Source organism: Mus musculus, chromosome 7, assembly GCF_000001635.26.
Source record: "Mus musculus strain C57BL/6J chromosome 7, GRCm38.p6 C57BL/6J".
Lineage (NCBI taxonomy): Eukaryota > Metazoa > Chordata > Mammalia > Rodentia > Muridae > Mus > Mus musculus.
Genome location: NC_000073.6, coordinates 25,375,877 through 25,399,396, shown reverse-complemented (window position 1 = coordinate 25,399,396; position 23,520 = coordinate 25,375,877). Strand labels below are relative to the sequence as shown.

Genomic DNA, 23,520 nt, shown 5'->3' with positions numbered 1-23,520 from the left:
CATGGTGGCTCACAACCATCTGTAATGAGATCTGATGCCCTCTTCTGGTGTATCTGAAGATAGCAACAGTGTTCCCACATACATGAAATAAATAAATAAATAAAATAAAATAAAAAAAAAAAAAAAAAAAAGAAACACAGTTCAAGGTTAGAAAGATGGTATGGAGGATCTGAGCTGTCATTCAAAAGGGTTTTGAGCCTATAAAAACAGGATGGTATGTGCTTTGTTTTGTTTTGTTTCCTTTTTAGTAGGAGTTATAAAATGATCAGAGCAACAGTCTAAGACAATTCAAAAGGCAACCAAGTTGTAAGAATGAATGAAAAGGAAACTATGATTAAAAGTATAAAGACTCCTTAAGTATTCCTCTGGTATCAGGAGGGGGAAAAGTACTGAACTATAGTGGTACACACCTGTGGTCACAGAATTTGGGAAATGAAGACAGGAAGAATAGTAGTAGCTTGAGGCCAGCCTGGGCTACATGAGTTTCCCATCTCTGGGGGTAGGGACCACTCATCTAGCTCACCTAGAATCATCCCAGATGAAACAGAAGACTAAGATACTTGCCTTATGAGAAGGGTCACTGGTCATTTTAACTGAGTGGTGAGTGGGGCGGGGCCCTATTTATGACACAAGAGAACAAGCCCCTCCCTTCTTGTAAGACAGTACTGGGCACATGAGCCTCTTCCTAGTCCTAATCCCTCTCCCAAAGAGACACAGAGAGATCACCTGGCAAGAAGTGGGGACCAGCAGTGATAAACTCACAGATCAGCTATAAAGGAAGATCAGGAATGCCAGGACAAAAGATTAGAGCCCAAAGGGATGTGCCATCATGAACGATCTGTGAAGAGGGAAGGAAGCCTGAAGGGTAGGGAGCAGAAGGATGAAGCCTAGGAGACCAATTTCTTTCCCAGGGGAAATAACAACTATGGACCCAAGTTCTCCCTCAGTATCTAGGCCAGAATGGAAACCTGAGACACAGGAGAGACCTATAATTAAGCCAGATCCTGGGCCAGAAACAACCCTCACAGACCACCCAGGATCAAAGATGCTGCAGGAATCTGGTACCCCACAGAAACAAAGTCTCCCAAATGAGCCCACTGCCCAGCAAGAAGCTGAATTCCAGCAGGAACAGGGAATCCAACAATCCGCTCTGCTTCAGAAATTTCTCACCCCATTCGCCTTCCCTGCACCACAGCAATCATCCCCAAGCCAGAAAGTACACTTGGATCAACAGGAAGCCATCTCCCCTAATGGACCTGGGGCAGGAAAAGTGTATACAACTCCACAGGAACCACAACTCGGAGAAGAACATATGGGGATGACAAAATCTGGACCAGCAGAACCACCTCCAGCTACAGAAGCAGAGACTACATCTACAGCCCAGGCTGTATCTGGACCGGACAAGAAACCCTCTACCCAAACTAACTTGGTATCCCAAGAGGGGCCTGAACAGTCAGACCCTACAGCCCAGCAAACACCTCTAGTCCAAGGAGCCAAGTCTAAGCAGGGATCTTTGACTGAGTCAGGGTTTCTAACAAGGCTGCATGACCTATCCATACAGCAGACATCTCCAGAGTGGAAGTCATTTTTTGACTGTGTTACCGTGTCTGACATAGAGAAATGCTTGAGTTCATCCTCAAAGTCAAATTCTCCAAAGCCAAGTTACGGAACAGCGATCCCGGAAATGGCACTGCTCTCCAAAAAGAAACCTGAGTTTGAAAAGCTGTCAGGATATGGCGGTAAATTACCACACGGGAAGAAGACTAGCATCCAGAAACACAAACACTACTGGGACACAGGTGAGTCTGAACCTGGAAGACTAGACAGAGCCTTCCCGGGCCAGTCATTTAGTTGTGCTAAGTATTTTCTGTATCTGCGATCATAACGCTCAGGTCATCTCTGAAGGATTCTGTAAAATAAAGCGCACCCCTCATCCCCAGCCCAGTCTGTCGAGAAGGAATGAACGCTGAGGTATATAAACAATGAGGGTCTTACAAACGGCCCTACAGTTTGGGAACAGCAAACACGGGAGTAAAAACAGGGTTTGTCTCCCTTTACACCGGGCTGCCCCCTACAAAAGAGTTGAAGGAAATCAAAGTGAAGTGGGAAAGAGCTCTAACTCAGGAATCAGGTCAAAGAAACCACCCTCTTCCCTGCATTCATTTGGGAAGGAAAGGGAAGGAAAAGGAAAGGGGAAAGGAAAAGGAAACGGAAAAGGAAAAGGAAAGGAAAAGGAAAAGGAAAGGGGAAAGGAAAAGGAAAGGGGAAAGGAAAAGGAAAGGGGAAAGGAAAAGGAAAGGGGAAAGGAAAAGGAAAAGGAAAAGGAAAGGGGAAAGGAAGAAAGAGAAATGGCTGAGCGGTACTTGTGAGGCAAACATCACACTAAACAATAGCAGCACAATGCCCAATGTGGGCCTTACACTTGGCAAGTGTGTGTAGACTAGCCGAACATCCAGGCCATTCACAGCCTCTGCTTCGAGACGGTCTCACCTCTGCCGCCCGGTGCCTCTACAGGGCCTCAGCGCCGTGGAATGACTAGATTTCATGGGGTAGAGAAGCTTGGGAGCAGGGCCTGGATAGGGCTGCAGAGGTCTGTGGCAAGATCCAGGCGGAATGGAAACAGCGTAGTGAAGTGCTGGTGAGCTGTGGCGCTTCTTCCTTGCCGCCTCTCCGAAGCAATGGCAGGTAACAGCCATAGGACCCAGTCCTGACAGGAGCAGAGGGAAGGTCAGAGTCCTGAGGGCCGCTAGTGATGGTCTTTCACCTCAGAGGGCCGTCCCTCCTCCCCAAAAGCCTGAGAGGTTTCTCCGAGGACAGAGTAATTAATGCTCACTCTGTCAAGAAGAAAATCGAGGCTTAATCCTCCCAGGGCAGCCGGGTTCCAGAAGCTTCTGGCATGGGCAACCCAGAAGCAACTGGGAGCACAGTGAGCCATGTGCGCATGTGCGAGTCTCGGGCCTCCTCTGTTTCCCGCCTTTTCCGGGGCACGTGGGCTCCCTCGACTTACGCTCCTTTCTGTAGATCAACCCTGAGGCCGGCGGTGTTGCTGTCTTCCCCTTTCCTTTGATTCTGGGGAATAAGGCAGGGCAGAGGGAGAGACACCTCATGAAGCAGAGCAGTAAGAACTAGGAGGGAGCGCGGATGTGAGACTGGAAGGTAGTTTGCTGAGAGGCCAAGGCCACCCTCAACTACAGCCTAGGACCCTGTCTGGGGGGGAAAAAAAAAAAAAAAAAAAAAAAAAAAACAGGGACGACCACGTGAGGGGGCGGAGGAAAAGGCGGGGCTTCTCCAAACGGCTACCAAGCGCGGCTACGCCCCCAAGTCGGTCCCCGCCCACGCCTTGGGTTGCCCGCCCCCTGCCCGCCCGCCCGTTCTTCCGGCTCCCGGGGCAAGTGGGCGGGCCAGGTTCAAGGAAAGGTGAATGAGATGGCGAGGGTCAGCACCTGCACAAGATGACTGAGAATTCTTTGTTGGGGTGACTCTAACGCGACTCCTCACTATTCCTGCTGTGAGGGCACTTCTCGCTGCTTCCAGGACTGCGGGTTTTTTTTTGGTTTTTGGTTTTTGGTTTTTTGTTTGTCGTTACGGTGCACTGCGCGGTTCCTTTAATCTGAGCAGATGGGCGGGCCAAGACCTTCAGCCCCACCCATTAAAGGCGGAGCTCCGCGAGGAGCCTGCCCAGGATTGGATGGTTTGGGGGCCTGGCAGTGGTGTGTAACTAGGATTGACTCTAAGAGAGGAACTTGATCGCTGGAATTGGGCCCCGCGCCAGGACTGGAAAGAATTGATGGAGCCGGCCGTGGAATCGGCGCCCGTGGGGGCCCAGGCCTCCAAGCAGGGCAAAGAAGGATCGAAGAACCGCAGTCGCAGGCGGTGGCGAAAAGGCAAGATCAAAGGTGAGTCGGTAACAGCTTAAAAGAAATCCCGCACATCCTGCGGGGGACTGGGGACTGGGGGAACTGACCCACTTCCACGAGGGGGAAGAGACCCGTGGACTGATCCACTGCCGTCCTGCGCGTGGGGGGGGGGGTGATGTGAGAGTAGAATGCCCCACCGAGACGTAAGGACTACGTCTGTCCCAGTGCGGTCTTTGGGGAAGTGTCCGAAATGCTCGTCTGTCGGAATAAGGTTCTCTCTCAGGTTCCTTTTTCTGTGTGGCCAAGAGCTGTGCCTTTAGTGTTTTCTGTTTCGGTTCAAGCGGTTTTCATGTCTTCTGCCCTCTTAAAAGAATAACGTAGAAGGGTTTTTAACCGCTTTTTCTAAATAAATAGAATGCAAAAGGTAGGCAGAAGGGGCATCCGGTAATTGGAAGAGCTCCTTGCAGCCCCTTCTTACTCTCTCAGTGAATCCATCCATCTGCTCTTTGACAATCGACCTTCATCAACCCAGCAACCCTGGGGCGACTTGCAAAACATGAGAACTTTTACGTTGTCCTTAGAGAAAGGAGGGAGTTACCATTTAGCTTCCCTGGATCCAAAAGGCTGGAGAAACAGTGGCAGAACAACCAAAGATTTTGCATGGCTCAATCAGAGCAGGCATTAAGTCCTGGTTTGGTTATGAGTTTTGTCTGTCTTGTGGCGCTGCTTACAGCCAAACCTAGGGCCTGGTGAACACTAAGCAAGCCCTCCGCTATGCAGCTCCACCGGCAGTCCATGGATCTTTATCAGACTCCAGGGACAGGTTCCTGTGCAGGCAAAACCAGAAAAAACCTGGCATGGCTTACCAGACCCAAAACCCCCAAATTCATCATTCCTCATCCTCCTTTGGTAGACAAGTGTTGGAGCTCAAGCAGGACCCTGAAGCCTCCTATCCCCCAACAAAGACACATAGCAGAACACTATGCTTTGAAGCGATATGGAACCTCAATCGCAAAGACCCATTGTACCAAATTGCTATGAATGTGAAGTAATGAACAGGGACCTTTTCTCAATTTTTTTTCTGAGCTCCCAACAGGCATCTGTAGGGCTGTTGTCAGATTCAAATGTGTGTGTTTTGGAGAGGTGTATGTAAGTCTACTGTCTGGCTGAGTGTGCTGAGTAGAGTGTCTGACTCTACTAGACACTGGTCTCCCTAAGAGTAGGGTTGTGTCTGCCTTGTTTACAGGGAATGCCAGACACATGGACATTCAAGTATTTATTAGATTGATAAGCAAAGGAATGTGTGAAGTGTGACGTGGAGCTGTTAATAGCCAAGCTGCCCTTAGTGTCATGAGGAGTCAGAAAGAATCTGCTTGAGTAAGGCTCCTCCCTTGCACGGGGTTCAGGTAAGCACACTCACAAAGGCTCGCAGCTCTGAGAAGTGACTGTCATTTCCTGAGGCCCTTCCTAGTGCCAGGCCTCAGACCTGTGAATCAGATCCCACCTCTGCCCCAAGGGTATCCTGACTGGCTGGAGCCGTCATTTATCCTTGTGATCTTGCCACAAGTAACTGGATGAGACAGCTGTCATTATGATCAGCCCATTTCCCAAATGACGACAGAGACACAGAGGCACTGAGCTGGTTGGGTTTCCTGTACCTGTCCAGTGAGGGCAGGGAGATGGATACCTTCAGCCTTCTCAGAGCAGGGAGTGTGGAGCTGACAGCTGTTGTATGCCTCAACCTTAATTCTGAATCTAAAAGGCTCTAGTCACAAAGATTTCATCCCGAGACAGACATTCAATACCTAGAGGTGCCAGGCTTCGGCTTTCTGTAACTAGCAGGGCAGTCTCAGTAGAGCTGAGGACACAGATGGTAATAAGACTGTTGTTGCCAGGCATGTGCCGCACACCTCTGATCCCAGTCCTTGGGAAGCTGAGTCAGTTCAAGGCAAGCCCGGGCTACATAGTGAGTTGCAGGTCAGTCAGGGCTACAGAGTGGAACTCTGTCTCAACCTCTCTCATTCACCCATTTACAAAACATTGTAAACAAGCCAGTATGATAAAAGGAAAAATCCTGGAGCTGGGGATGTAGCTTATTACTGGAGTACCTGACTAGCATGGACAAAGCCCAAGGGTCTGTCTCCAGGACCACACACAGTAGGCATCATAGCACTTGCTTATAATTCAGAAGTAGGGAGGCCGAGGCAAGAGGATCAGAAAGAAGCTTAAAGTCTTGTAGTCTCTGACTATATAGTCAGTCTGAAGCCAGCTTGGGCTACATGAGAAAATGTGTCCTGCTTTCAAGAAAGAAAATTCTGAGAAAATGAGCGTGGGTAGCTTTTCCAACAAGGTGACATCAGACTCATGGACGGGCAGGCATCAGCTACCGAGCAAGGGAGGTGGGGAGAGCAGAGCAGCAGGAACACCGCTGGAAGAGCAGCGCCTGACAATGCAGAGAGAGGTCTGGGGGCGGAGGCTGGGGTCAGGAAGCTGGGGCAGGCAAGGTGGGCTCTAGGTCAGCTTAAAAGGCCATGCCCAAGTCTGAAGCTTTATCTGGGAGGAAGGCAGGGAAGCATTGGTGGGCTGGAAGGGCAAGGTCAGCCTTATGCTTTCAAAAGATCCTCTGGATGCTCTGCAGGAAACAGGCTTAAGTCAGAGGAGGCTCACGGAGTGAGGACCAGGTAGTGGAGGTGGGTGGCTTGCTTCTGGATGTCCAGTAGATGGGGATAGGTGAGGGAAATGGACAGGACAACCCCTGAGCTCTCTGCCTGAACCAACAGTGAGTCCTATCCTCAGCACACACGAACACACGTGGAGACCGTGACACACCCAAACATGTACATCGATTCTTGTTGTTTTTATTGTTGTTGCTGCTATTTGAGAGGTAGAGCATCATATATACATCCCAGGCTGGCTTCAAACTCACCATTTACTTCAAGATGACTTTGAACATCAGATCCTCTTGTCTCCACTATCATAGTGCTGGGATTACAAATATTCACCCCCACATTCAGTCTGCACAGAATTGGGGACCAGATCCAGGTGGAGTGAGGCAAGTGCTGCACTAACTGATCTACATCCCCAGTCCCAGGGTGTGGAGTCATAAAAACATGAGCACATCCCCATACAAGCTGAAAGACTAAGACAAAACTTAGACTCACAGGCTAACAAACACACACATACCTTCAGACATGTCAAGAAACAAGGTACATTGACCTGGTATATCCCCAGGAACCAAAGTCCAGGCCTGATTCAGCTGACAAGTGGCTTCTCAGGGCAAAGGGCTGGAGGAGGTAGGAGCATGGGTCAGGGGCAGAACATTTGTCTAGCATTTGTCTACAAGTTTGATTCCCAGCACCAAAGCAGGGCAAAGGACTGGGTCATAGTTGGCTAGGGCCCCCTCCCCCACTGCCAGCCCCCCCTCGACCCTACCTTTGTCCCACTCCTGCCATACTTACCCATGTCCCCACTGGGTATGCCCTTATCCCAGTGCCCTCTGCCTGGGATTCTGGCAATCTCCGTATCCCTCCCTCCTGCCTCTAGCCAGCCCAGTCTTCAGGGAATCTTGAATGGGGCAAAGAGCAGGGCCCAGAAGTCACAAGGGCTTGGGGGATCCAACCCTTCCCACTGCTTCATCCCAATCACTTGTCCTTCCACAAGTGTTCCTCATCTTCAAAAAATGTCCCAACACCGTACTCCCCACATATTACATTGGCGTGGAAGGCAGTCAGTCCTAGCAGAGTGATGTGCCAGATATAAGGTATACAGTGTGACAAGTGAGTGAGGCTAGGCTTAGAAAGTGGAAAATTGTACCAGCTAAGAGCAGAACACAACAGAGAAGGCCCTGAACTCAGGGTGTACAGACAATTTCATGGGGAGACAGAACAAATAATGATTATGAAGTCATATAGTGTATTAGGGTAGTGACGAACTGCATGGAAAAAGAACCCAACCCCCCCAACCCCCCCTCCCCCGCCTCCATCAGTGAGGCCAAGCTGAGTGAGGCCAGGGAGCAAACCACGCATGCATTGCCTCCCTGGGCTAGGGGTAGCACTCACAGGAGCGCATGCTTAGCACATGGGTTCCACTCCCAGGAGGAAAGCCCATGAGGGACTGCTCATGAAGCAGTCCACCCACCCTGGGTGGGCAGAATGGCTCAGCAGCTTCCAGATGGAGAATTTAGAGCTAACCTAGGATCACCCAACAAGTGACCTGGACCAGTATCCCACTGTAACAGCTGCTTAGCTTAACCACCCCTGAGGGTCTGGTCCAGCTGTCTGTCTGCAAGTCCTGGGAAGGTGCAACCCTCTCCCCGGTTCCCAGCCACTGCCTCTGGCCTTCAGTCTACTTCGTGCCCTCTGCCCTTCATGTATTTGCTAGTGTGCTGGGCCATGGGGCCACCCTCTCCCTTCATCAATATGACAGGCCAGGGCCACAGGCAGACATGTGCTGCCTGTCAGCCTCCCATGTACAGCAGGCTCTTTGGAAGGCCCCACAGCTGATTGCCATTTGTAATGTTGTGCTCTAAGCAGTCATACTGCACTTTATGAGCCCTGTGCCTCCACAGAAACCCATCTGTGTCCGTCCTAGAGGACACAGACAGAAAAGCAAAGGTACGAGTGTGCTGGGGTTGAGATAAGCTTTAGTGGGTAAGTGAGAGTGGACGTTAGAGGTGGGGAGACGTAAGGGAGCGACCACCACGAGCTGAGGCCTGCCTGAGGGTGAGAAAGAGCTGGCTAGGTGAGGAGTTTGCGGAAGACCCTGCAAAAGTATCTGAGCCTTGGTCTCCCATGGACTGTCGGCAGGGTGGGCTGCGGAAGTTACGGGTAAGCCAAGGATGCACATGTAAGAATAGCACCCAGGAGGGCCTGTGACTCAGGCCCCTAGCTGAGTTTGGTAATGCCCTTAATCGGCTTTTGGACTCCCAGAGGGGACAGCAGGGCTGGCCACTTCTTTTCCCTAACAGCTGGAGACATCTGTGCCAGGGCCAATGTCGGGAGGGGGGGAATTGGCATAACTGAGCCTTTGGCTCCCTGAATCCACTTGGGGGAGAGGAGAGGACAGCTTTCTGGGGGAGAGGGGACAGTGTGTTCAGGACTAAAGCTTGGGACTCCTGGGTCCTAAGGGAGAAGACTGGAACTGGATCCCCGAGTCTGAGCAAGGAGAGCCTGGGCCTGGGCTCCCTGGTGTAAGCAAGGAGGGGCTGAGAGGGCAGGGATCCAGGGCTCTGAGGAAGAACCTAGCAGGAGGACTCTGTTGAGCTGCCTGTCCAGCAGGCAGGAGGGGCAAGGAGTTGAACTCTGGGCTCTGTTTACAGCATGTGGTTCTCACTATCCTTTCTGGATAGGAGGTGAAGCAGTGGCCACACCCTACCCCACTAGTCCCTCCCCCAGTTTATCGCCCCAGGCTGCTACTGGCACTAGCCACAGACCTGCTGTGCCAGCTTGGGGAGCTCCAGTCGGAAGAGGCCAGGGAGGGGTGAGTGCAGGCCCAACCAAGAGACAGAACCCAGGGCCTGGAGGGGAGAGGAGACACTGTCTTCTAGGGAAACAAGGGGTTGCAAATCCAGGAGCCAGGCAGGGCCCTAGACTTCCAGAGGGGGGTGGGGGGAATCACTCAGGAAGGTTGTAATGTCCCTACCAAAGTGTCAAGGGCAACTTATCCAAGATGTGGTATTCAAGTCTAAATAGCAGGAATACCCAAGGAGACGCTGGAAGAAGATCACAAAGGACCCTGAATGTGGGAAGTCAAGCCAAGCATGGAGCCAGACTTTGAAGGACAAGTAGAAGCTGAGCTTCCAGAGTCCTAGGAGGAGTGCTCTGTATGTAGGAACTCTGGACTTAGAAATCGGTGATTAAGTGGGCTCTGTAATTATGCATACAACCTTTGGCTCTTTGATGATCCTTAGTTTCCCCTCCTGTAATCTATGTCTGAACCAGTGCATCCAGGGTCTTTGTGGGCAATCTAAACCGTAGCATGGGTTTGGCTAGAGAGATGAATATTTATTAGCTATTTGAACTGTTGTTTCAGGCAGGAGAATGGAACAGTGTAGTCTAAGGCAGGTGGGCAAGGCTGAAAGCTAGGAGACCATCCAAAGAAGGGATGCTGGGTTTAGGGAATCCTACAGGAAAACAAGGAGGGAAGGCTTAAGTAACCAGGAGTGAGTCCCTGGTGCAGAGAGGCTGGTATTGTGGATAGGGCTCAGAAGGAGGGCTAGGTATAGAGGGCAGTCCTAGGCGATAGTAATGGCTGGTCTTAGGGAGTAACGTTCCCAACCATTGTTAGAAGGGAAGGGCTTATAGGCAACCCAGGAGACTGAGAAGGAAACTTGGAGTGGGACTTGAATGCGTGGGTCTTCAGAAGGAGAACCGCTAAGCATCCCGATTTCCCAGAACAAGAAGGACAAGTCCAAAGACAGTAAACAAAGATAGGAGTTCACCCTTGAATACCTGGAAGGAAGAAGGAAGAGGGTGGGCCCGCCTCTGGAATAGAGGGCTCAGGAGATTGGACTCCTAGATCCAGGAAGAAGGCCAAAAGACCTGGTCAGTGGGTTTCTAATTCTGAAGAGGAGCTAGTCAGGGTCTGCTCAGTCTGAGGGCTTCGACTCCCAGCTGCTAGAAAGAGGATGAGGATGCAGCCGCAGGCTTCTAGAAGACAAGGAGATAAATTCCTAGGTGTGAGAGAGAAGATAATGGAAGGCCCCTGCGTCTCCAGGAGGATTGGGACAGACCTGAGGAAGGAGAGGGCTCGGCTTTGGACTCCTGCATCTCAGCAAGGACGGTCCTAGGTTTGAATACTTGGTTGGCCTAGGGAAAGAGAGGAAGGGCATGGACTCCTGGGCCTGACAGAGCAAAGGGTAACCACAGACCTTCCCATCTTCTCACAGCCTCAGCGTTCTCACACAGCATGGATTTACGCACGATGACACAGTCGCTGGTGACACTCGCAGAAGACAATATGGCCTTCTTCTCAAGCCAGGGCCCAGGAGAGACAGCACGGCGGCTGTCTAATGTCTTTGCAGGTGTTCGGGAACAGGCACTGGGGCTGGAACCAACCCTAGGCCAACTGTTGGGTGTGGCACACCATTTTGACCTGGACACAGAGACACCAGCCAACGGATACCGTAGTTTGGTGCACACAGCCCGATGCTGCCTGGCACACCTACTACACAAATCCCGCTATGTGGCTTCTAACCGCAAAAGTATCTTCTTCCGTGCCAGCCACAACCTAGCAGAGCTGGAGGCCTACCTGGCCGCCCTCACCCAGCTCCGTGCTATGGCCTACTATGCCCAGCGCCTGCTGACCATCAACCGACCAGGAGTGCTCTTCTTCGAGGGTGATGAAGGACTCACCGCTGACTTCCTGCAAGAGTATGTCACGCTACACAAAGGCTGCTTCTACGGCCGCTGCCTGGGCTTCCAGGTGAGTCCCTTGCCCCATGTCCTTCTGGGCTCACAGTGAAGGCACTGGTGGCCTGGAACCTGTCCTTGAGGTAGTGTCCACAGTAATCACAATTACTAGATTCATGACTCAGCCCACAGACTGGTAAGGAGAGTTGGCAGGAACTCAGAACTGGGCTCTGTGGTGCACAGACTCATGGCTCGTAACTAGATCTACCATGTCTCAGAAGCCTCTTCACCAGCTGGGCCTGGGTAACTCGGCAGGCACATATCATCAGCTACTTGGGAAGCTGAGGCTGGAGGATAGCAAGTCCGAGGCCTGACTCTGAGCTTGTCTCAAAAGTAACAAGAAAGCTGGAGCTGTAATTCAATGGAAAAAGAGCTCTCAAACATGCAAGAGGCCAGAGCTTCAACCCCTGAGGGCAGGAGAGGTTCATTTGTTCTTTTTCTTTTTCAAGTATTATGGATTGAACTTAGAGCCTCAGGAATATTGGGCAAGCACTCTGTTGTTAAGCCGCCTCCCCATTCACTCTTTTGTAGTCCCCTAAGTTCCTTTGAGTTTGAGCCCCTAGGAGGGTGATCAGTTCTTGATCTCAAAGGTCTCTTGTGTGGGCGTGCACTCCCTGTCGTCTTCACTGAGACTCTGGGACTGAAGGAAGAAGGTGCCATCCCACAGATATCAGATTGGCACCTGGGCTTAGTTACTATAAAAATCACATGATTTCTAGGCAGCCCTCAGGACAGGGTCAACACACCACACCCATCATAGTTGGTGACAGTGGGGAAGACTTGGTTGTGGCTGATCTCTTCCCTGGGTTCTGACCTAAGCTGTGGACCTTATGTCTTTTGCCCATCCTAGACCACCTCAGAAAGATGCAACCTGTCACCACACAGAAAGTGAGGCAGCCCAATACCCTCAAGAGGTTAAAGGCAGAAGGATTATTTAAAGATAGAAGCTAGCCTAAGCTGCATCATATATATACCAGGCAAGCCAAGACTATATAGAAAGACCCTGCTTCATAAACAAACACACGCAAATGAGTAAATAAATAAGTTGGGGGATAGAGAATTGTAGAACATAGAGAACTAAAGTCAGAGCAGAGGCCGGAGCTGCCCCGTCTGGGGTCAGTGCTTGTTCCAGGGAGCCCCAAGGAACTATATCAAGCTGTATCAAGGAGCCCTATTAAGAATTCCAGGGGCACCGGGCGTGGTGGCGCACGCCTTTAATCCCAGCACTTGGGAGGCAGAGAGAGGGGAATTTCTGAGTTTGAGGCCAGCCTGGTCTACAGAGTGAATTCCAGGACAGCCAGGGGAACGAAGAGAAACCCTGTCTCGAAAAATTTAAAAAAAAAGAATTCCAGGGCCTTCCTCTCTCTGCCTTCACTGAGAGATGAGCCCACCATTCTCTCAGCTTCTCTGTCCCTTCCACCACTCTGATCCTGAACAACCCAACACAGTTCTTTCTGGGACTTTCCCCTCACACACACACACGAACCCTACGAATTGTGATGGGCCCGGCAGAGCCAGCCATCTTCCTACTTTGCTGTCCTGGCATCAACACTGGAAAAAAAAAATTCCAGGCTGCCTAAATCGGTATTGTAGCCACAATGGCCAGGAGCTCCTGTGCTCTTTGGCCTACTGGGTCCCTGGCCAAGAGCACAGACTGGGCCAGCTGCCAGCTCCTGAGGACCCAGATCTGCTAGAATGTAAGACAGCATCACCCTCTAAAATGTCAACTTCCAGGAAGGCAGAGGGAGGCCTCCAGATCTCAGATATTACTCAGTCCCCGCCCCCTCCCAAAGCCTAGCACGCAGCGGAACTTCCCCAATGTTTACTGAGTGAACAAGAACTCTACTGATTCTTTTCCTTGGCCTCCTGAGGCTGAGTCCCCTGTCTGCCACCTGACATGTATCTCCCAGTCTTCCGTGAGAGCCATCTACCCCTTGTCTAGGCCTCAGCAGATCTGCTCAAGTTCTTTGTACCTGTCATTTCCCCATTTCTGACTTTTAGTTCCCTGTACCTAGCCCGAACTGTCTGCTTCACCCCTGTTTCTCCTGACTTCAGGAAGACCCTGTATGCTCTGCCTCCCCAGTTCACAGCCCTCCAGATGCAAGGAATGGAATCCGTCCCTCAGCCTAGACCCTTCTTTGCCTCTCGGGCCTCCCTTGGTCTCACTCAGCTGTAAGCACACTATGTTCTCCATTCCATGCTCGCTTCAGTACTGCTGCTTCCCCTTTCTGCCCGTGCGTAGCATCGCAGCTTCTGCTTCTGCACTGGCTCTGGCCTCTCCTGGAAATACCACTGTCCTCCTTCAGATCCTGACTCCCTGGCCTGGCCAGGTAGCCCAGCCCATGGGCATCACTGCAGCCCATGCACCTAGTGCCATCCTTCATATCACTAGTTGATTCAGACATGTCTTTATTTTGTTCATCGTCTCCTTCCTTTTGAGGACACTAGGTCCATGAAAGGACCCAGGGTGATGCCCACAGCACACCACAGCAGCTCAGTAAAAGCTTACCAAATGTATGTACCTACTCCTATCTCTGTCCCAACTCGTGCCCCATCCTCATCCCTGTCCTGGGTAGTTGGGTGACACATGCATCCCTTCACAGTTCACACCTGCCATCCGGCCGTTCCTGCAGACTCTCTCCATCGGGCTGGTGTCCTTCGGGGAGCACTACAAACGCAACGAGACAGGCCTCAGTGAGTGGCAGCTGGACCCTGCCTACACCCTCTCCTGTCCCCCTTTTCCCAACCCAACTGAGCAATCTGGCTGTCACCAGGGCTCCTTGACACCCCTTCCCTGACTCCCAGGTGTGACCGCCAGTTCCCTCTTTACCGGTGGCCGATTCGCCATAGACCCAGAGTTGCGTGGGGCTGAATTTGAACGCATCATACAGAACCTGGATGTGCACTTCTGGAAAGCCTTCTGGAACATCACTGAGATTGAGGTGCTGTCGGTAAGCTCAGAGCCAGGAGAAAGCCCGGGCATGCTTACAGATAGACACTGACTCCCAGGTGGCCAGCGAAGCCACAACCGCTCACTACAGGGCCCCAAGCCCAAGGCGAGCACATAGGAAGAACTGGGCTGCAAGGAGGAAGAATGTGGTTTGTGGTGTGTGCCCCCACCGCCTCCATAGCCCTACCCCAGCGTCCTTTCTGTTCCCTCCCCAGTCTCTGGCCAACATGGCATCAACCACTGTGAGGGTAAGCCGCCTGCTCAGCTTGCCACCTGAGGCCTTTGAGATGCCACTCACCTCTGATCCCAGGCTCACAGTTACCATCTCACCTCCCTTGGCACACACGGGACCAGCTCCTGTGCTAGCCAGGCTCATCTCCTATGACCTACGGGAAGGACAGGTAAGCCGCTAGCTAGCCCCAGACAGTAGCAGCCCCACCCCAGCACCCTGAAGCCCTGAGCTTACCCTGTGGGAGGAAGAAAGCCCTGACAGATCACATCCCTCCTCACCACCAGGACAGCAAGGTACTCAACAGCCTGGCAAAATCTGAGGGCCCACGCCTGGAGCTGCGCCCACGGCCTCACCAAGCACCCCGTTCACGGGCCCTGGTTGTTCACATCCACGGAGGCGGCTTTGTGGCACAGACCTCTAAATCCCACGAGCCCTACCTCAAGAACTGGGCCCAGGAGCTAGGAGTCCCTATCTTCTCCATCGACTACTCCCTGGCCCCCGAGGCTCCCTTTCCCCGAGCGCTGGAGGAGTGTTTTTTTGCCTACTGCTGGGCTGTCAAGCACTGTGACCTGCTTGGTGAGACCCAGGTCCCTGCGTTCACACAGATTCTAACCCCTCCCTTGCCCTAGCCATCCTTCTTCAACCCCTGTCCTGTCCCGGAGAGGCACTAAGTCCCGAAGGCCTCAGCCTCTGCCTCATCTCTTCTTGCCCCTCACCCCAGCCACCTCCCTTCTGCTGCCTCTGCGACCCTACTGAGGGCTAGCCCCACTGCTGCTCATCTTGCATCTTGACCACTTCATCTCTGCTTCCTGCTCTCTTATCCCAGCCCCTCTCCTCCCCTCCCCCAGCTGCCCACCTTCTGCTCTCCTGCACTGCCAGTCTGCTGGCTCACATGCCCACCTATTTGCCAGGTCCTCACATGTCCCTCTTGGAATGCCAACATCTCAGGAGGACATCAAGGCACAGAGCAGAACGTGGCCATTCCCAGCCTTAACTCTGACCTTTGGTTTCCCAACATCCGATGCCCCTGTCTTGGGAAAACTGCTCTTAGCTCCTCTTTCCCACCACCTGCTCTTGCTGCTGCCTGCCAGACTCCCCAGGTCCCCAGTACTTTGTCTCTGTCCTCTGACCACTACCTACCACAAAGGTCCAAACCATGCCTCTTGCCAGTAACTAAAATGGCATTCTGCTTGGTCTTAGGAATTTCGTACCTCACCTGAGAGCCTGCTCGTGCCAGGCTATGACTGGGCTCTTCTCCCCACAACTAGGTTCAACTGGAGAGCGGATATGCCTTGCAGGGGACAGTGCAGGTGGGAATCTCTGCATCACTGTGTCCCTTCGGGCAGCAGCCTATGGAGTGAGGGTGCCAGATGGCATCATGGCAGCCTACCCAGTTACCACCCTGCAGTCCTCTGCTTCTCCCTCTCGTCTGCTGAGCCTCATGGACCCTCTTCTACCACTGAGCGTACTCTCTAAGTGTGTCAGTGCCTATTCAGGTAAGGTCCATGCCCTCAGAGTATGGCAGCGGTAATGCCTGCATGCCTCAGATACTCCAAGTCTGTGGGTTAGAACTGGGCCTAAAAAAGAGAGACCAACTCAGCCTCCCACATGCGTTCTGCAGGGACAGAGGCAGAGGACCATTTTGACTCAGACCAGAAGGCACTAGGCGTGATGGGGCTGGTGCAGAGAGACACTTCGCTGTTCCTCAGAGACCTCCGACTGGGTGCCTCCTCATGGCTCAACTCCTTCCTGGAACTAAGTGGACGCAAGCCCCAAAAGACCACATCGCCCACAGCAGGTGAGTTAGAGCTTTCTCCAAAGCACCTAGCCAAGACAGCACAGACAGACACCTTGACAGCCACCGAGAGGCTGGTTCTGTCCTTGGTCCTACAACAAGCCCTTAGTTTTCCACAGCAGACCACATCCTGGAAATTCTGCTGCTTCCCCAGGCAATGTCACAATTCCAGGAATTGCCTAAAAAAAAAAAAAAAAAAAGAAAGGAAGGAAGGAAGGAAAGAAAGAAAGAAAGAAAGAAAGAAAGAAAGAAAGAAAGAAAGAAAGAAAGAAAGAAAGAAAGAAATTTAAAAAGAACCTCTCAGGGCCCTCACTACCAGGAAGCAGAAGAAAGAGCTCTGAGAGTTCAGGGCCAGCCTGATCTACAAAGCAAATTCCTGTTCAAGGTAGGTGAAAGCCACACATTGTCTCAATAACAATAAAACCATTCCTTCAGGGGCCTGGGGAGGGATTGCTTAGGAAACAAAGAGCTTGCTGTGAAAGTATGAGAACCTGTTTGGATCCCAAAACCCAAATAAAAGCCAGGTGTAGTGGTGCACACCATAATCTCAGCTCTGGGTGGGCAGAGGCAGGCAAGTCCCTGGGACTGGCTGGAGTGCCAGCCTAGACAAAAGCAGTGAGCTCTGAGGTCAGTGAAAGACAAGACTCAAAAGCTAACATGGGGACTAGGAAGATGGCTCGGTACCTGCTGCCAAGCCTGCCCTGGATTCAGTCCTCAGGATCTACATGGCAGAAGGCAAGAACGTACTCTTTCCTTCAAATTGTCCTCCACCCACCAGATGTGCACACCCACATACAAAAGAATAAAAGTGAAAGAAAAAAAGGTGGACAGTGGCGTGAAGAATAATGCCTCAGGGTTATCTCTGGCCACATGCTCACACATATATACAAAAAGACAGCTCACATTTGTTTAATTTTAGAATCTTCAGGTGGACAGACATATAAACACAAGTTAAAAGGAAATTGAATCTGAGGCAAGGGACCCCTGAGTCCTGGGGGTAGGGGTCTGTGTAGAAAAGATGACCCTAGAGGCACACACTCCAGCCCAGCTTCTCACTCAGTCAGTGCCTCAATGAGTTATCTGACAAATATTAGCATCTATAACCCTTAGTTTGTTCCTCTGTAAAGTGGGAACAAGTGTATTTACCTTGCTGGGTCATAGTGAAGACTACTATACCCATTTGTGTTAAATGCCAACACAGTCCCTGGCCGTCAGGTGCCTTAGAAGATACTAGAATCTCATGTCTATGTCTGCAGTTCTGTTCCAGTGACTCTGGGTCATGTAGCACTTAAGTGATTATTCTTATATTGGTCTGCACTTTGCCCTCATAGATTGATAAAGGCAAGTTGTAGCTAGGAGTATGTGTAGTGCCGCACACCTGAGGCAGGAGGATTCCAATTTGGGCAATAGAAATAAAACAGTATAATCCCTAAAATGGCAAGCAGTAGGAATCCAATTAAATTAACAGACATGCACATCACCCCTGCACTTGCTTGCCTGGTTACTCAGTGGAAAGAGCTAAGGCCATTTTGGAGAGCAGACCCATGAAAGTAGCATACCCTGGAGCCTTGTTAGCTGCCTGGAAACAGAAGCTCCTTTCAGTTGTATGAGCTCATTCATACCTTTTGGTCAAGTAGTCTTAAGAGGCTGGCTGAGCTTTCTGCTGTGTGGAGCCCAGAGGCAGCTCGAGCCAGAGTGCTGCCTGACAGTCAAGCCTTGCTCCCAGCCTGGGGATGTAGCTCCGCAGTAGAGCGCCTGCCTGGAATCCACCAGTGAGGGAGGGAGGGGCAAGAGCCTAGGAACTAGCCTGTGCAAGGACTATGTGCACCACAGAGACAAAAATTAATACAGATGCATCTTGATTCCTCTGGAGGAAAGGTTGGTAATCCTGGGTTCTTGTATTCTTGTAACTTAAAAGCTAAGTACTATAAAACATTTATACAGAGGGAAAAAATGGAAGCTTTCAGAAGTCAGTTGATTTGCACTTCCCAGTCTTAATACATGCACACCCTCCACTATAACACAGCCCCACCTCCAAGACTACCAGCCTTAGGATTGCAACCCTGGATACAGAAATGTCCCATTCTGGAGGGGGTGGTTGGTCCCGGACTGCCCCCTGTCTGGCATCCACACACCCTACTCACGGCCAGGCTTATCTTCTGGCCTCAGGCAGCCTCTGTCTTTGCTTTTCCTATAGAGTCTGTGCGCCCCACGGAGTCTATGCGCAGGAGTGTGTCTGAGGCAGCCCTGGCCCAGCCTGAGGGCTTACTGGGCACAGATACCTTGAAGAAGCTGACAATAAAGGACTTGAGCAACTCAGAGCCTTCAGACAGCCCCGAGATGTCACAGTCAATGGAGACACTTGGCCCCTCCACACCCTCTGATGTCAACTTTTTTCTGCGGCCTGGGAATTCCCAGGAAGAGGCTGAAGCCAAAGATGAAGTGAGACCCATGGACGGAGTCCCCCGCGTGCGCGCTGCTTTCCCTGAGGGGTTTCACCCCCGGCGCTCAAGCCAAGGTGTCCTCCACATGCCCCTCTACACGTCACCCATAGTCAAGAACCCCTTCATGTCTCCTCTGCTGGCCCCTGACAGCATGCTGAAGACCTTGCCGCCTGTGCACCTTGTGGTGAGAACAAGGCCGCTGGAGGGCAGTGGGATGTGACTTGGGCGACCTGGGGAAAAGAGCTAGCCAAGTACCACTTAGCCAGCCAGGCCAGGGAGTCTTGTCATTTGCAGATAGATGTGTTGGGCAGGAGGCTTGAGCAGGTGGAAAATATGGGTGGGACTGGGTAAAGGTGGAGGATTAAGTTAACCACCGCCTCCACCGTGTTCTCTGCCCACTCCCTCCCCAAGTCCTCTTACCCCACCCTTACCCCACCCCACCCCCACCCCCACCCCCGTCCCTGCCTCGGTCAACCTTCACATCTGTGTGCACGTGCTTTTCCCTCCCTCCTACCCTGACCACCACTCTCTTCTAGGCTTGCGCTCTGGACCCCATGCTAGATGACTCGGTCATGTTCGCGCGGCGACTGCGCGACCTGGGCCAGCCGGTGACGCTGAAAGTGGTAGAAGATCTGCCGCATGGCTTCCTGAGCCTGGCGGCACTGTGTCGCGAGACCCGGCAGGCCACGGAGTTCTGCGTGCAGCGCATCCGGCTGATCCTCACCCCGCCTGCTGCACCACTGAACTGAGCTGGGGACGGCGGGGGGCGGCACTAAAAGACCTCTTGCTCCCATCTGCGCGGGCTTCCGTTATGAGTGCGCTCCGAGATGGGCTCCAGGCCCCCTCAGTCGGGCTGGGCGGGCGGGAGTGGGCTGTGCCTTAACTTGAGACAGTAAGTGGGGCGGGACAGGGGCCAAAAGCTGAACCTGGGGGAGGGACACACACACACCTGTCACTGAGACAGCTGGATCTGCACTCTACCACTGCCTTCTGCTGCTGTGACCGACCCGGCTAGTCGGTTTTGCCTTTTGTAAATAAAAGTTATTTAACTAGGCCTTTTAAAAATAGGGAGTGTGTTTTCCCAGCAGATGGCAGCACTGAACTAAAGTTGCTGCGAAAGGGAAAATTAGAATATGTGGACCCCGACTCTAGCTTTGCTCACAAACAAAACCACCTAATATGCAAGCTCTGCCTGCCTGTGATTGTCATTAAAGTCCCATCAGCCTGGCCCCCAATAGACCCTGGATTTAGCGAGACGATTTAGACCCGAAGTCTGCCCTTGGAGCTGCTGGTCCAAGGTTCAAGAGGTCAGTGCAATGATGAATGACCTTAACCTTCAATAGAGGAGCACAGAGCTGAAGAGATGGCTCAGTGGTTAAGAGCACTAATTGCTCTTCAAGAGGACCCAGGTTCAATTCCCAGCACCCACCTGGGAGCTCACAACTGTAACTCCAGTCCCAGGGCCTTCAAGAACACCAGGTATAAACATGGTGAGCAAACACATACGCTCAAAATACACATACACATCGTTTTTAAATTTTTGAAAATGAGTATAAACTTGCTAGGCAGAGAAGCATGACAGTAAGCGGTGATCCAGGCTTCCATACCAGAAAGCTACGTGTAAAGTGGGGAGTTGGGGAGGAGCCTGGATTATAGTTGAGCTACCAAGATCGTTGTGAGGATCAGAGCACTGAAGAGCATGCTGAGGCACTGGTGAGGGACTGAGACCCAGGAGGCAAGAAAGGCTTGGGGACAAGTGAAGGCAAGGCCTGGGCTGGAGCATCCTAGAGCCAGCAGTAAGCCTGCAGAAGTAAGACTCACTTAAGGTAGGGATTAGATTATAACGGAGCAAGCGTGACTCTTGGGTCTAGCCATGAAACACGTGGACAGTGAGGTAGCCTGGTCCCTAGAAGGAGGCTCAAGGGCATGTGATGATGCTGGGATTCAGGGATGCTCAGAGGTGATCTGAGGAACACCCAGGAGACTGGAGAGAGGCGTGGGAGCTCACTCTAGCTGGAACCAAAGAACTAGGTTCATTCTAGAAAGAATAATCAAGGCAGGATTTGAGGAGGGCCAGAATAAAGTGCTGACGCTTATGGCCCCCAATAAAGGAATGGGGCATAAGGGGCCAGTGCTGGAATGCCCTGAGGATCAGCTTGAGAGGAAGTGAGGCAGGAGAGAAGAGGCTGGAGAGGAAGTTTCCAGAAGGAAGGAGTGGCCCATGACTGATTGAAATGCTATCCTAGAGCCTCACCCATGAACGTGTATGTGATGTCACAGACCTCGTCCAGAGTCATGGGAGGTTGGCATCCAAAGGTGCTGGGCTGAAAGGGAGTAAAGGATAAAGGACTGAGCCTGTGGGCACCACATGTCTGCGGAAGTAAAAAGGGCGAGACATGATTGACGGGACCTTGACTTGACAGGGTGGGGGGCAGAGAAGATGGAACAGGTTTTAATCGTGTCAGAAAGGGAGAGACTAGATGTAGAGACACAATTGGCTTCTAAAAGGAGAGGGTAGCAGGGGACCCCCTCCCTCAAGGGGGCTTACCCAGGTAACTTCTAAATCAAAACCTGACACAGAAAGACAGGCACGGTGGCTCATACCTATAACAGGTGGAAGGTTCAAGCAGGACTTCCATCAGTCTGAGGCCACTCTAGGCTACATAGTGAATAGTAAGGTCATTGTGTAGTCCAGGCTGGCCCCAAACTATGGTCCAAAGTGAGACCCTGAAAAAAAAAAAACTTAACCTAGAATTCTCAAAAGGAGTTATATCCGGGCACTAAATACACCTCCATTCTGCTCCTAGTTCATCAAGTATGGATGACCCTAGGATGAACAGCAGTCCCAAGCCTTGTCTCAGAAACCCCTTTGTCCTCCTAGCTCACCCAACACTCCTCCTGCCTCTACCACTTGTCTCAGCTTCTGCCCGGGTCCAGGCTCCACCCTAGGCTCTGGAGAGAGCCACCTCTTGGTCTAATGATATCTCCAGCTCTGGTTCCTATTCTAACCTAGCCCAGTCAGAGCTGGGCTAACTAGCATCCCTGGCACTAACACCGTCGATTTTACACACACACACACACACACACACACACACACACACACACACACACACAGCAAGAGAGACAGAGACAGACAGACAGAGAGCGTTAGTTCAGTTCCTAGGTCTGGCTGCTGCCCACCTCCTCATTGCCTTACAGCTCCCCTGGTGGTTATGGGGACAGCATGAATCTTCTATTTCCGTACCTAAGCATGGCAATTAATGAACCTCTAGGCCTCCCTGCCTTTGCACAGGCTGAAACCCTCTCACAACCTCTGCGCCACCTAGTACTCTTCCAAGAGTCAGCTCCAGTGAGTGGCCCCTCCTCTGGAAATTCTTTCCTACCATGGCAACCCCGCAAAAAGATTCCTGTGCCTCCCCCACCCCTTCACACCCTTGACCATCAATGCCTGTCGTCCCCTCTGACCTGAGCTCCCTGGAGGGCAGGGCCCAGGTCTGACTCATCTTGATCACCAAGGTCCCCAGCATCAGGCCTGGCACACCAGAAAGCCCAGGAAATGTTTAAGTAATGAGTGGGTGAGTGAGTGAGTGAGCGCTGAGTGAGTGAATGACTTGGGAATCGTGAGTGAATTCATGACAGCAGGAAATGAACGGAGGGACGTGCAGGACAAGCAAGGAAGGTAGAATCAATGGGTACATTTTTAAGGTTGCACATCCCTGAACTCAGCTTGTCCAGTGGCGCCCTGACTAAGCTCCCTCACTCCTCCACTACAAGGCCGGCTGTTTTCCCACCAGGCTGTACGCAAAATCCCAATACTGGTCATTCTGGAAAGGACTTACCTGGACCAACCAGGAGAGCTGGTTTCCTCTCGCGTACCTTCGGCTTTTAGTCGAACCGAACCGATCCCTATGGGGCAGGTTTCTTGTCTATTGGCAGATTGGCTGAAACTAACGGAGAATGACGTCTCTGGGAGCCTATCGCTGTCCTACATGGACTGCAGCCCCGCCCATTCAGGAAAGCGCCCCTAAGAAATGTCAGGTCCTCTGGAGAGAGCCAGGCCGGCTGAAGGCGTGGTCGGAATGGCCAAGAATAGAGCTTTGGGCCTCTGGTACCTGAGGTGTTTCCAAGCGTTCTACTTTCTTTCCTCTCCCCCCTCTTTTTCCAGTATTGAGGATAGACCCCAGGGCTTTTCGTATGCCAGGCAAGGTCTCTACTACCGGGCACTGAACCTCAACCCTTTTAGTTGCACAGACTGGCCTTGAACTCACTGTGTTATTCAGAATTGTCTCTGATGTGCCTTAGCCTCCAGAGTGCTGAGGATCCCAGGGCTGAGCCATCCATTCCCAACAGCCCTTGAGTCTTGGGGGGAAAGCCACACTCCTTGATCCTATAAGATCGGGGCACTTAAGACCTGAGAAGGGAGAGATTAGCCTTCAGGGTTTTTGTGTCTGAGAATAAGAAACCTAACTATGTCCAAAGAATTAGAAATCTAAAAAATTGGGGTCCAGGTATTTGGACGCCACTGTGAGTCACTCTGATTTACCTCCTCTGGATGACAGATCTGGGTTTCAGGATTTTGTGAGGCTATTTGCGGGATTGTGCCATGCCTTGCCCCTAGGCAAGTTTTCTGAGTCTGAGGTGGAGCCTGTACTAGAAGGAAGGTGGGAGGGGAACTCTTAGTCTGGATGTCATTTCTACCTGTGACCCTGCCAAGGAAGGCAGGGACAGAGCTTCCTGCAGAAGGAGCCGGTGTGGGGAGGAGACTTGAGAATAACATGAAGACAAAGAAGAAGAAAAACAAAGATACCAAAGAAGAGATTAAAAATTAATAAA

At 51.8% G+C, this 23,520-nt stretch overlaps 1 protein-coding gene and 1 long non-coding RNA gene across 11 annotated transcripts in view; one reads left to right on the top strand and one right to left on the bottom strand.

Moving 5' to 3' along the window:
• 4732471J01Rik (RIKEN cDNA 4732471J01 gene) overlaps positions 1-22,578 on the bottom strand; it is a 189,599-nt gene extending 167,021 nt beyond the window's left edge. Inside the window, exons 1-7 of one of the 3 annotated variants that reach the window (NR_073028.1) lie at positions 22,527-22,578; positions 21,292-21,414; positions 20,942-21,011; positions 15,660-15,798; positions 14,515-14,602; positions 14,097-14,345; positions 13,663-13,934 (exon numbers count right to left, since the gene is read on the bottom strand). This is a non-coding gene — a long non-coding RNA (RIKEN cDNA 4732471J01 gene). Of the gene's footprint in view, positions 1-2,420; positions 2,708-2,833; positions 3,070-3,443; positions 4,685-13,662; positions 13,935-14,096; positions 14,346-14,514; positions 14,603-15,659; positions 15,799-20,941; positions 21,012-21,291; positions 21,415-22,526 lie in introns of those variants that run through there. The other 2 variants (NR_073027.1, NR_015569.3) reach the window with 2 other exon arrangements.
• Positions 911-19,870, top strand: Lipe (lipase, hormone sensitive). 8 transcript variants are annotated; one of them, XM_006539570.2, is made up of 10 exons: positions 911-1,799; positions 10,744-11,279; positions 13,870-13,960; positions 14,072-14,217; positions 14,432-14,617; positions 14,733-15,024; positions 15,717-15,944; positions 16,070-16,246; positions 18,441-18,871; positions 19,224-19,752. In XM_006539570.2, exons 1-10 carry the CDS (start codon positions 926-928, stop codon positions 19,434-19,436), a joined length of 3,174 nt encoding a protein of 1,057 aa, XP_006539633.2. In that variant the 5' UTR covers positions 911-925; the 3' UTR covers positions 19,437-19,752. The 8 variants fall into 8 exon arrangements, with proteins under 8 accessions (XP_006539633.2, NP_034849.2, XP_030098040.1 ...); NM_010719.5 differs by lacking the exon at positions 911-1,799 and adding an exon at positions 3,410-3,896 and having other exon boundaries at positions 19,224-19,870; XM_030242180.1 differs by lacking the exon at positions 911-1,799 and adding an exon at positions 5,185-5,263.
• Positions 22,579-23,520: the final 942 nt, after the last annotated feature.

Excerpts from the sequence above, each read along its gene's own strand:
- Lipe (XM_006539570.2), top strand. The coding sequence starts at position 926 with ATGGACCCAAGTTCTCCCTCAGTATCTAGGCCAGAATGGAAACCTGAG. Across the intron at positions 11,280-13,869 it reads GCCGCTGCCTGGGCTTCCAG|TTCACACCTGCCATCCGGCC; the intron begins GTGAGTCCCTTG and ends ATCCCTTCACAG. Across the intron at positions 13,961-14,071 it reads ACGCAACGAGACAGGCCTCA|GTGTGACCGCCAGTTCCCTC; the intron begins GTGAGTGGCAGC and ends CCTGACTCCCAG.